Source organism: Electrona antarctica (genome assembly GCF_951216825.1).
Source record: "Electrona antarctica genome assembly, chromosome: 4".
NCBI lineage: Eukaryota > Metazoa > Chordata > Actinopteri > Myctophiformes > Myctophidae > Electrona > Electrona antarctica.
The window spans coordinates 29,886,415-29,900,004 of NC_136809.1; the positions used below are offsets into that span (position 1 = coordinate 29,886,415).

The following is a 13,590-nucleotide window of genomic DNA, read 5'->3' on the forward strand; positions in this document are numbered from 1 at the left end:
TAGCCCAGAATATCAAATCAGGATTTCTCAAGTCAACTCTTAGTTGGGTAAATAAAGGTTTGTCAACATTAGTATTTATCTACTTCTTAACCAAGGTCAGGTTAAAAAATAGGTTCCCATCAGACATATTTAGATGGAGGATAAAAAGGGAACAATGCTGTTTTAAAGAAACAATGACATTTAAATATAGATTGTTCCAACCTTGTGATTCCTTACTTTTTTTTTGCCACAGTGCCAAACCCAGACAGCAAGTGCAAAAGGCAAAGACAAAACCACAGGTCACTGACTTTTGTGCTCTGTGCACTTCCAGATGGAAGGAACAGCACTATAATAAAAAATAAAAAAAATGGGTTAGTCTCATTTTCTATTTTGTTTTCCAAGTTCATGCGATGGTTTTTAATTGGTTCCAATTGTCTTTATTAATTTTTGTATCGATCGATCGATTTTTATTTTATTTTATCAATTTCATCTAAATACAAAAGCACATTAGGGTAGGCTCTATACACAATAAATACACTGCTGAAACTCAACCAGCGTATTCATTTTTAGGGTGTGCTTGAATCAGTTGTAGTTTGTTTTAGTCTACTACTCAACAATTTCTAACCACTGGGTGCATGTCAAAACACATTTCTCACAGATGCAGAGCACTCCAACGGCAGCAAACAACAACTAACAAATTGGACATCCAGTTCATGCATTGTTGGAGTGGCCCAGTCTCTGTTCAGGGTCTTCTTCCTCCCCTGTCGTTTGGCCTCTGATGGTCATGCTCAACTGCTTCTGGGAAGAGAGAGAGTTTCCTTTCTGCCTCCCTTTTATTCCCGAATGCCTCTTCCCAGCCGTTCCCCCCTCTCTTTCAGTCGATGCCACATTTTGCCACACAGACCCTGGTTTGCTTTTTTTGCACACACACACCCCACCCCCACTCAACTCCCTCAACCCCTCTCTCTCCTCCTCATACCCAAGCTCCCTCGCCCATCCCATCCTTCCCTCCACCCCTAGTCCCTCTACCCCTCCCTGTGTGACTGCCTTCTTTTTGATAGCTGACCCCTCCTTGTGTTATTATTCGAACCCACTATTGTATAACATGCCCTTTTATATGAGGTCTCACAAAGGCCCCATTTGATCAGAGGGTTACGGTGTGCGATCGTGAGAAATGCAACTACATGGTGGTAACCTTTGTTTGGGCCAAAATGGTGGGCTGACCTCACCGCTTTTAATACATAGCCCAGGCCATTCAGGCCCAAGTCTCACTTGCTGAGCACATTGAATCCGGTAGCCTGTCACAGATATTGCCCCTCAGTTATCTGGGTCTCCAAGCTTCAAGGAGAAGACAGGGGAAACACACACACACACACACACACACACACACACACACACACACGCACACACACACGCACACACACACACACACACACAAACACACACAAATAACCAACATTGTGCACTAGCTCTCACCATGCATCTCCAAAACTAGCTAAACAAGAGAAAACCTGCAATTAACATCTTGTTAATTCATTATTTAGTGGTTTTAATATACACTCTACAATAAATATATCCATCATTTAAAGTAATTTACATTTTTTACAGTAAAAATATATTCATATATGTAGAAAAGGCAAAAAACAATGCACCAAAATGGCCTCCTAAAGGTAGGAAATCGCTGTATAGTGTCTACTGAGACTCATTATTGTAGATGCTGGAAAGTACCCACAGATAGCTGCCATGTCTATGATTGTGTGCAACCATTTTCTGTCATAACATTCTTTACTGCCAGGTTGGCTAACCTCTAATCCCCAAGTGTCCATCCATCTAGCCATAAATGTATATTCATTCCAATCTCGTTGAGATCTTCAACACTTAAACCATTCCCTGATTTAAATGATTCTGTATGACAGGAAAAATAGCTACCATATTAGGATACTCAATGTTTAATATTGAAATATTAAACATTAATATAATCTAATATACTATATTGTATTATGTAATATAGCATATTAGATACTCAAAATTAGATACAATACAGTAACAAAGTTTTACTGACGATAGTTCGTAAAATGGCGCACAAAGTGTAGAGGTGGGTGGTGTTCAACTGGATGGGGGAAAGTAGTTTAATTTCATTGGGAACATTCCCACATTCTCCCCTGTGGGGTCCTCCTCGTTGGTTGTTTTGCCCCCCTTCCTCTGTTTCTCTTGAGAGATCTGGGTTCTCAGTGGCTTCCTGAGCGCTGGTGACTGGAATGCTTAGTCCTCCGACCTGTGTTTCTAAACGGATGGATAGGGACGGGTAGAGGAAGGACATCAAACGCCGGTCTCCTGTCGCTCAGCAGGTGTCCCCTGGGCAAGCGCTTCATAAAGTGGGCCTCTCTCTGGTGCTGCTTGGTCCTAGAGGCCTTGCGTGGACGGCCCTTGCGGGTGAAGGCCATGTACCAGCCCTCATACTTGGCGTTCTGCAGCGCTGTATAGTTGTTTTCCAGGACAATCTCTGTGAAGATGCAGTCTTTGCCCCGTCCTTTCCGCTGTGATGAGAAGAGAAGGACAGAGCTAGCTGCCATTATAAGAATAAGATGAGAGTAAAACGAGTACTTTTTCAAAGGCAAATGACAAATTTTGGATTTTGGAAGTATGCATTAGATTAAGTGCAGGTGAACAAATGCTTATTAAAAAAATGCTTCTGGCTAAATTCCTTTCCTTTCCGTTCCTTTGAGTTCCCTATTAAACCTTAAAAGAGCACAGTTCAGTATAATATCATACTCAAATGTATTATGGCTTCAATCAATTCACAATAAAATGAAGTGCTACAGTTCAGAACAGAAGAGAGACACATATATTTTAATAATAATTGTCAAATGTGGGCCCCACACTATCCACAGGGTTGTATTTACTGTAATTGAAGAACGATAAAATAGAAGACTCAAATAGTGCCATGATTACATAATGGCATGAATTCATATAACTCATAACATTTTACATTGCAATGGATGGTTAGGGTCTAAAGAGCTTTGGTGTAAAGGGAAAAATAAGGGGGCCCAGTCTCTGGGGGGACTCCGATCAATGAAGTATATAGGGTTAACTCTATTACCTTGCCAATAAGCTTTCCTTTCTTGTTCATACATATATAGTATCCTGTCTTCACCCCTTTGATGCGAATACGGCTCCCAAAGGAGTCTGTCTCCACCTCCAGTTTGGCTGTGCAAAAATGAAGCATAGAACTAATTACATAACGCAGGACTAATGCACATCGTAAGATATTATATTACAGTATAAGATAGAGTAGGTTTGTACCCTAGACTAGAAATGTACATGGTCCCAACATTTTTTAAGGAAAGGATAACGAATAGAGAACACAGAAACATGGAAAACTATTTTAGATAACAAGAAGGCACAATGTCAAATATAAATAATATAGTGCAAGAAATATCAAATATACATGGTTAATAAAATCAAGCAGAATTGCTTCTTGTGCAAATGAAGTAACATTTGCAACAGATCAAAAATAGTAGTTGTATTGTTATATAGTAATAATGTATTGTTATAGTTGTATTATATAGAAATTTCACGAAATACCTTTCGTTTATGGGTAGGTTTCCTTCAAAACCTAGCTGCAGAACATTATTTTATGTACTCCCAGGACAGAAAATTCTAGAATTTTCGCTGTCCTGGGCTCTAAGGGTGACGTAGGAAGCCACGCCTATCCCGTATAGATACCTGCGTGGCTACGTCAGCCCTCATTCAACTTTTCTTCTGCTAAGCTGCGAGAACGAACTTTAACATTCCAGTGTGTGCAGGGTAATATATCTCGCAAACTCGGCCGAGAGATTAATTCTTTAGGACCGTGAGATCTCTGGCACACTCTCGAAGCAAACAGAAGGATACTTCTCGAGAAAAAAAGCCGAACTTCGACACAAGTGAGTTCTAGGCAACTTGTTGCTACGCTAGCTTGTCGGAAAAAAACAGCTCGCGCCTCTTTTTCTCTCTCGCTAAAGCTAGCGTTTGTTAGCTTAAAGCTATCGATAGTTAGCTTAGCGCTACTAGGCAGATACGCCTGTGGTCTACTATTACACGCCACGAGGAAGATAAACCTGTGGCTGTTAAGCACTCGGACTCCTCTCTCTACAAGCAACCATGTCGCTGACGAGGGAGACCCAGCCCGGGGAAAGACGCCATCGAGGACAGCCGGTGCCCGCCGACTGTCAAGAAGGCCCCAAACAAAAGACGTGCTCCACCTGGGGATGCGGGAACACGATGTCGGGCAAAGACGGGCATGCCGAGTGCATGTATTGTCTCGGCCTCACCCACACCCGTGAGTCCATGGAGGAAATCGGTCCCGTTTGCCTCCATTGTGAGAAAATGGACGACGACGTCCTAAACAACAGGCTCGGACGTGTCCAAAGGTATTATGACAACTTTGCCGCCCACGGACTCCGAGAGAGGAGCCCCACTCCTCCCCCGCGACGAGCTCGCATACAACGAGCTACCCCGAGACAGAGGCTCGACTACTCGGGCAACAGAGCCCCAACCGGAGCCTCTTCTTCAAGAGCAGCACCTGCCGGCGCTAGCCGAGACAGGTACGCTACTTCAGCCTCTGCAACCAGGGCTCACGAGGCCACTGATTACGAGGCTCATGGCGCGAGGCCAAGGGATACCTTCGCACCGCGCCGCTCTTCCCCAGCTCCACGTGCTCGACAACACGTCGTGCAGGCCACCATTGAGTGCCCGCCCAGACATACAGCTAGACGCAGACAGCCTGCCGTTGCACCCAGCTATATGGTGGACCGCCTGGACCTTTCCCCAGACCGCGCAATGTCTCCCGGTCGGGAGCATTGGACTACCAGGGAGGAAGGGGAGCTTCGTGATGACGAGCTCCCTTCCTTCCAGGAGCAACTCCAGGACTACCACGTCCTGGACGAGGCCTACGCGGACGAACGAGATGGCCATGATGACCTCTCCCCCGGGGACTACGTCAGCACCACTCGTCGCCCCTTCGACGACCTGGATGCCATGGACATACAGGAGCACCAGCAAGCCAGGGCTCCTGTCCCCCCGCCTCCTGTACCCCCCATGGATGACTCCAATATTTACGAGATATACAGGAAGGCTAGTGCACGTTGTAACCACACATGGCCTAAGTCAACTGTCAAGGTACTACCATGGGAAGGCAGGACTGATGAGTCCGCCCCCCCCCCTGCACCTAGAAGACAGAAGCTCCCTATGGCACAGGGCTTCGAGGAGGCCATGATGCACGCCTGGGACGAACCCCTCCTGAAGGTGGATTTTCCCAAGGCCAGCGCCAAGGGGCCCAACGACATACCAGATAAACAAACCCTCGCCATAGACTTCATGCCAGCTATGGACAAGGCTATAGCGGCCTACCTGGCCAACCCTGCAGCTCCTAGAGTGGATCACCACGTAAAGGAACCGCAGCTCCTGTCCAGCAGCGTGAGGGAAGCCTCAAAACTGAACAAGTGGCAGTATGCACACATGTCCTTCGTGGCGAAGGCCCTCAATGCAGGAGCACTTCTCCAGGGTTCCATGAAGAGCCTCCTCATTGAGATGGGACAGAAGTCCATTAAAGTCCAGCTAGCGGAACTGCCAGAAGACCTGGCCGAGTTACGCCGCCTGAATCACGAGATGGCCACCCTCCAGAGGGACTCCACTCTCCACAACGCCAAGGCAATGGCATGTTCCATCCTCCAGGAGAGATGGCGTTGGGTCGATCAGACCAGCGCCATCTCCCTGGAGACAAAGAAAGAGTTTGTGGCTGGAAATATCCACCCAGACAGTATGTTTAAGGACGCTCTGGCCAAGATGTCAGAGACCATCCAACAGCTCGAGTCCTCCACCAAGACGATGAAGGCGCTCGAACCGCTGGCCAACCAGGCCGCCCCGGTAGGCCGCCCCAAGGCCAAGAAGGCACCCTGGAAGGCCAAGACCGATGACAAACCCAGGTCCCAGGACCGGAGCGGAGATAGACAGCGACAGCCTGCAGGCCGAGGCAGAGCAGACCGCCGCACCTCTCCGCCGCCCTACAAGGCCAGGAGCGCTCCCAGAGGCCGAGGCCAGGGGAAGCGCAAATGACCTGCCCGGGCCGGGTCATCTTCCCCACCACACTCAGAGTTCAAGGCCAGAGGTGGGGATCACAGATCTCACCTCAGAGCCTGCGCTGAAGCGCTTAAGGGGGCCTGTACACAGTGCTGTGAGCACCGTTGTACAGACCCCCAAAATTGTTATGTGCAATTCACATGTGTATGTTTTTCCACGTTGTTCAATAAAGAAAACAAAAAAACAAAAAACACAAAAAACAATAAAACCAACTCTGAAGGGCATAGGCCCAGTGGGAAAGATAACCCACACTGTGACAGCTTTAGCTGTCACAGGCCGAGAACTCCACGCCAATTTTTTCCAAACTCAATACCGAAAAAATTCACTAGAGGGAGACATTTCACACAAAGTAAGTCTTCCCCTACGCAGGCCATGCACCACGCTGACAAGCACAGGGAACCCTTTGTCACGTCATCTGTCACAATGGCGGATATCCGGGGCTTCCCCGTGGATAATCCGTACAATTCAGACAGGATACAGGCTTCAGTTCGCCTCGAAACCGCCCACTTCCAGGAAAATTATTTTCTCAGAAGCGAGCGGGCAAAAGGCCGCCATTCTGCAAGAGGAAATCAATTCATTAATGCAGAAAGGCGCCATCACAGAGGTGGCCCTCGACCAATCAATGAACGGTTTTTACTCCCGCTATTTCTTGGTAAAGAAAAAGGGGGGCGGACTCCGTCCCATTCTAGACCTGAGGGCATTGAATCGTCACTTAAAAAAGCTGCGATTCAAAATGCTTACTCCACCAGTCCTCCTACGCCTAATTCGCGAAGGGGACTGGTTTACGTCGATAGACCTGCAAGACGCATATTTCCACATTCCGATTTACCCGCCGCACAGAAAATTTCTGCGCTTCGGGTTCAGAGGAAAAGTGTACGAGTACACAGTCCTTCCCTTCGGAATGTCACTGAGTCCCAGAGTCTTCATAAAGTGCACCGCGGCAGCTATCGCTCCGCTCCGACAGCAAGGGATCCGTCTCGCTACATACGTAGACGACTGGATCCTACTTGCAGACTCTCCACGAGAAGCACTGTCGCACACACATCGTGTGCTCAGCCACCTCGACTCGCTTGGGTTTATAATAAACCACGAGAAGAGCATGCTTATGCCAACACAGTCAATAGACTTTATAGGCATAACACTGAACTCAATCTCTTACACGGCCCGCCTGAGCCAAGAGAGAATAGACGCAACACTGCAGTGCGTGACGTCATTCAAAAGGGGACGCTCGATTCCTTTTCATGCATGCCTCCGGATGGCGGGGTTAATGGCCTCTGCGGTCTATTTAATCCGCCTAGCAAGGCTACATATGAGACCTTTCCAACGATGGATAGGCTCTCTACATGTACCAATGCACCGTCGGCACCAGAAGGTAACAGTAACATCACAATGCATACTAGCCCTTCAATGGTGGTCAGACAGGAAAACCCTCTCAGAGGGCGTCCCCATGGGAAAGCCTCTGATCAGGAAAGTCATCACTACAGACGCCAGCATGACAGGCTGGGGAGCCACGATGGAAGGACTCACAGCCAGAGGTTTATGGTTGGGGCCACTACGTGCCCTTCACATAAATTACTTAGAGCTCATGGCAGTCTTCCTCGCCCTGAAACACTTCGAGCAGCGCATCCTGGGTTGCCATGTCCTAGTCAGGACAGACAACACCACGGCCATGTGCTACATCAACAGACAAGGTGGACTCAGGTCCCCTCGTCTTCATCAACTGGCTCAGAAACTGATCCTGTGGTGCAACACACGCGTCCTCTCAATAGTAGCGTGTCACGTCCCAGGTCTTCTGAACACAGGGGCAGACCTGCTGTCCAGAGGACCTCTCCGCTACTCAGACTGGTCACTACACCCTCATGCAGTGGCCCAGGTCTGGAGCAGGTTTGGAAAATCCAAGGTGGATCTCTTTGCCACAGAGGAGAACACGAAGTGTCCCCTCTTCTTCGCAATCAGGGGACCATCAACGTTGGGGCTAGACGCTCTGTCACACCAATGGCCCAAAACCCTTCTCTACGCCTTTCCCCCGCTATCCCTCATCAGCCCCACTCTGGACAGAGTGAGGACTCAGGGTCTGAAGGTGCTCCTAATAGCCCCGTCGTGGGGGGTCTGGAGGTCGGAAATAACCCCTCTCCTCTACGACCAGCCGTGGAGAATTCCCCTTCGAGCGGATCTCCTCTCTCAAGCGAGGGGGGAGATCTTCCACCCTCACCCCCAGGACCTAGACCTATGGGTCTGGCCCGTCAAAGGGTGATGTTGACTGCCGTGGGTCTACCTCCGAACGTAATCGAAACGATTCAGAAAGGCAGAGCCCAGTCAACAAGGGACCGTTACGACACAGCCTGGCGCGTCTTCGAGCATTGGTGCTCACGAAGACCAGACCAAACAGTCCCCTACCAGGCCTCAGTGATCGACGTCCTGTCATTCCTGCAGGAGCTCCTAGACAACGGTCTAGGCCTCTCCTCAGTCAAGGTCCATTTGGCGGCAATCTCTGCCTGCCACCCAGGCTTTGATAACCAGACGGTGTGGAAGCACCCGCTGGTAAAACAATTCATGAAGGGTGTACGCAGGGAACATAGGACATGCAGATCCCTCGTTCCCTCGTGGGATTTGTCCCTGGTTCTAAAGGCGCTGGCTACAGCACCCTTTGAACCACTACAAACCGTGAGCCTCAAGCTCCTAACCCTGAAGGTGGCTCTCCTGATCGCACTCACGACAGCAAAAAGGGTCAGCGACCTACATGCGCTCTCGATCTCTCCAGACTGCATGAGGTTCGATGAGGGGTCGACCAAGGTCACCCTAAAGGCAAACCCCGCCTTCATTCCCAAAAATGCTCTCTCAGTGTGTGTGCCAGTGAACCTACAGGCTTTCCATCCCCCGCCGTTCTCCTCTGACGAAGACAGCAGGCTTAATTGCCTCTGCCCAGTCAGAGCTTTACGCATATACGCGGATAGACTGGCTCCCTTCAGACAAGGAAGCCAACTCTTTGTGTCCTGGGGTGCCAGGACCAAAGGAAAGCCCGTCACGAAGGTCACTATCTCTAACTGGATAGTGGAAGCCATCCGTCTGGCCTACACTAGCCAAGGCGTGGATTCCCCTCAAGCCCTGAGGGCCCACTCCACAAGAGGTGTGGCAGCTTCCTGGGCACTCTACAAGGGTGTCTCCATTCAGGAAGTCTGCACAGCAGCAAGCTGGTCTACACCCTCGACTTTCGCCACATACTATAACCTAGATGTGGCAGCGCCTTCGCTAGCGCACGCGGTCTTGGGGGCCGCTGCTCAGTAAGGCATCAGGGCAGCATAGCGCTGCCTCCTGCCCTCCACAAGGACTAGGTTCTGGACCCAAAAGGGTCCGAGCCCCTCCCAAAAGGTTTACCTGGGACCCACTGGAAGTTCAGGTCACGGGAGTTCATAAAGTCCCATAAACGAAAGGTATTTCGTGAAATTTCTATATAATACAACGTTAAAGGTTACTTTAGTAACCACGGTTGTATATATAAATTGAACGAAATACCTTTCGTGGAACGCCCTTCTGTTCTCTAAAGCAGAAGAAAAGTTCCGAATGAGGGCTGACGTAGCCACGCAGGTATCTATACGGGATAGGCGTGGCTTCCTACGTCACCCTTAGAGCCCAGGACAGCGAAAATTCTAGAATTTTCTGTCCTGGGAGTACATAAAATAATGTTCTGCAGCTAGGTTTTGAAGGAAACCTACCCATAAACGAAAGGTATTTCGTTCAATTTATATATACAACCGTGGTTACTAAAGTAACCTTTAACGTTATAGCGCTCAGTGTGAATGTCCCTTTAGGCTGAAACTAAATTGGTATTGCAGCTGTTCATACCCCAAACGGACAGACAGACAGACATAGAGACAGAGACATAGAGACAGAGACATAGAGACGCACACGGCCAGTCATTGGGAGTGGTGTGCACTGCTCAAAAATGAAGCAGAAATTCTTTACTGTGCACACCTACTATATGGGAAAATGTCCATTGTCTTGACTGTATGATTTGACACAATCACACAATCACAAGGAGTAACAGAGCTTCCAGGACTGACACTTTACACTTCACAGATGTGAAGCACTGGGTAGCCTAGGTCAAAACACATTTTGACATGCAGTTTTACTGCAGCTTGCTGAACTATACTGCTGCATGGTCTTTTTAGCCAATCCCATGCAGAGCTTTAGAAAAGTCATATTTGCCACCCTAATCGGCCACTAAAAGCTACAGGGGGAGTGGTCTGTTAAATAACTGTTTAAGAGACAGTGTGGTTTTGTGTGATGATATACAACTTACTCCTAAAGAAATAGGCCTAAGAAGAATATTATGCAGGCTAAATGCATGAAGGGGTAAGTTGTTCAATGACTACCACTGTAACATCAAGCAAAGGGGATTTGCACAGTGGCTATTGTCACTGAAAGGCTATAAATGCTTAGGGAATAAAGCAGAGAGTGAGAATACTGTGGTCAGAGACACAGCCACAAGCACTGAGCAGTGGTCAGGTTTGGGCCTGCTACAAGTGTGACACCCACTCAGCAATGTTGTCTATATGCTTGCTCAGTGTGTGTGTGTGTGTGTGTGTGTGTGTGTGTGTGTGTGTGTGTGTGTGTGTGTGTGTGTGTGTGTGTGTGTGTGCGCTCACACCTACACCTACTTATGTGTGTGTGTGCGTGCTTGCGTACGTGCTTGCGTGCGTGCGTGCGCGCGCGTGCGTGCGTAGGTGCGTGCGTGCGCGCGTGCGTGCGTGCGCGCGTGCACGTGTGTGTGTGTATACATGCCCGTGTGTACATGCATGTCTAGGCAGCAGAGAGATAGACAAAAGAGCACAGGAGAGAAGACTAGAGGAAACGGGATAAAGTGAAGATGCTGACTTCACCTCTCCGTATAAATTGAGTCATACATTGAGTTGTAAAGCAATGAAAATTCCTCATAAAAGGACCCTCCAAAAATGCAGGCAGCAGGCATAGAGAAGTAGATGGATGGTGGTAACTGTGGTGGAAAGATGGCTAGAGACACACCAAAATACTTTGGTGACAGGAACTCGCTCCCTTTAAATTTAAGACACGTTTTCCCTGAAAGAAGAAGAATATATGTCCAACTTAACAGGTGCTAAACACCATGCACTGCACATTATAGCTATGCTTCATGGGGTCACAACAATATTTATAATATAGCCTACATATAGGTTAAAGGCTACCTTTTTGGAAACATTTATATTTACCCTAATACCAACTATTTCTAATAGGCCTAATTTGTTTTTAAATGCCAGTGTCATTTATAATTTCCATTATAAGGTTTTATTTATAATTTTCATAATAAATATTTGAAACTATAATTTAACATCTTAGAACCTGCCTAGGCCTATTAACTGTAGACCGCACTCAGCACAATTTGCATTGTTTGATTGATCGGTCCACTTGATTAGCTGCAATTAATTAATTGATTAATTAATTAAGACTATAGGCTAGCATAGTCTAAAAAGCATTGCTCGGTCCAAATGATAAAATAATATTTTATGGTGAAATAATAGGGTCAATGTGCATTGCTCATAATTGTTTATCTTGGTCCTATATTTGCCTGCAGCAACAATTAAAATAACAGAAATATTGTAGTCTATATATGAACTTCAGAGATGAAGCCACTCAGAGCTTGTTGAAGAGGCAAAAGTTGAATGACTAAAATGGGTTTTCCATATTTCTTTTTTCTTTATTTCTTTTTTCCTCTTCTCCTTTTTCTTTTTTCTTCTTCATGGACTGTGTTCATCAAAGCTTGATTCACCCCTAGCTTATGCTACTTAAAACCCACTAAAACCGGGAAAGCATCAGTGTAATTTTAGATTTGATAGCATTCGCTATTATAGCAGATCTACAAGCTCACATAAAGCCTAAAAGTATAGGTAGTATAGGTATAGTATAGTCTACATATAGTCTACAAGTATAGGTATAGGCTACATACATTGGCTATTTTTTAACATTTTTGAAAAATCTTTAAAGTGTGAGAACTATATACGGAAGGCATTTGTATAATCGGCGCCACATGGTCTTATTTTGCCTATAGGCGGCCTATACTTTAACGGAATTAATGTTCTGTGGTCGACTAAGTTATTTGTCAAGTCTAATTAAACCGACGCCGTTGACGTCAGTAGTTGTTCTCACTTTAACCTTACCATGCATTGCCCCGTCGTCGCCGTTGGCATTGATTCTCTTGTTGCCAAGAACCTGGACGTGTTTCCCGCTGGTTCGGCTGTACAGTTGATAGGTTCTGGTCAACCTCCGGCTCATCCTGTCCGACAACCGGCTCTGTTCGGTTACATGTTGCTTAAAATTAGGGGGGGATGACTGCACAGTGTTCTGTTCAGACAAGAGAAAACACGCCTATGTTAAATGACAAACCCCGTGCACGCTGTCATTTAAACTTTTATATTCATATAACAGCCAAATATTATCTCTGAGGTCAGCCAAATGAGTCCAGGGCGACTCAGGTTGCTATCCACAAGTTCTTTCGGGGAATAGCCAAAAATAAAACATTAGGCCTAATAGATAGATATTGGTTTATAGGCCCACAATGTTATTATTTTATTTCATTATCTATTTTCCAGATTTGTATATTTTATTTATTAATTAAGGCAAGCACTGTTATCGGACGAGGTTGAATGGACAGGGGACAGCCGTGTTCTGAGAGATGCTGCATGGAGGATGACACCCCTCTGATAGGTTGTTTTTACCACGGCTGCTCTTTCACCTTGTCTCCCCGGACTACATCCCTTTACGGCTCTTTTTCTTTTTTTCTTCAATTCAGCCATACGCCATCCACATATGTTTTAACAATTACCTTTTAGCCGGGGCTTACCTCTTTTCAAGATGTTTGAATTGTTGCCAATTGCCATTGCCTTGCATAAAGTGTGTTTTTTTCCCAGGCTACATTATTGCACCCTATTGCAGATGTACAAACGGATTAAGTAATTTGAGCGCGCAGGCAAATGACCTGTTAAGTGCTATTTAGTTAATGAAGGGACTTATTTGTAAGGAGTAATGAAACTCTAATTATGCAGGATTTATTGCTTTGTAAAACGTGTGCGGAGATGTGCGTTACCTGTGCGTAAAAGCAAAGCGTCATGAATTGAAGTAACCTGCAAGAAGAACAAATTAATGAGAAAACGTATTTATGTAATCCAGAATTTACATCGACGGGCAATGATTCACTAACCGAGCTATCCTTACTTACAAATAGCCTAATCTGGATGTTCTTATCCTCATCGTGAAATAAATCAAATATCGCGTCATGAATACTCCACTGATTCAGTGCTGGAGACTCTTGGAAATAATAGAAGTCCTGATCCCGATGGGATTTCAACTCAGTTTGTATGTCCTCCTATTACAGATCGAAACCAATTAATTGAGAGGTCCAAACTGTCTCTTCCTGCCGGTATACTCATTGATAGCAAATTTACAAAACAAGTCCGGAAGGTTTTAAAGCGGAGATAATCC

General features: G+C 46.5%; 1 protein-coding gene across 1 annotated transcript; it reads right to left on the minus strand.

Moving 5' to 3' along the window:
- Nucleotides 1–2,046: 2,046 nt before the first annotated feature.
- On the minus strand, nt 2,047–13,386 carry fgf8b (fibroblast growth factor 8b; the record flags this gene model as incomplete). The annotated part of the gene is made up of 5 exons (XM_079498854.1): nt 2,047–2,516; nt 3,080–3,186; nt 12,270–12,453; nt 13,196–13,232; nt 13,328–13,386. 5 exons carry the CDS (start codon nt 13,384–13,386, stop codon nt 2,208–2,210), a joined length of 696 nt encoding a protein of 231 aa, XP_079354980.1. The 3' UTR covers nt 2,047–2,207.
- Nucleotides 13,387–13,590: the final 204 nt, after the last annotated feature.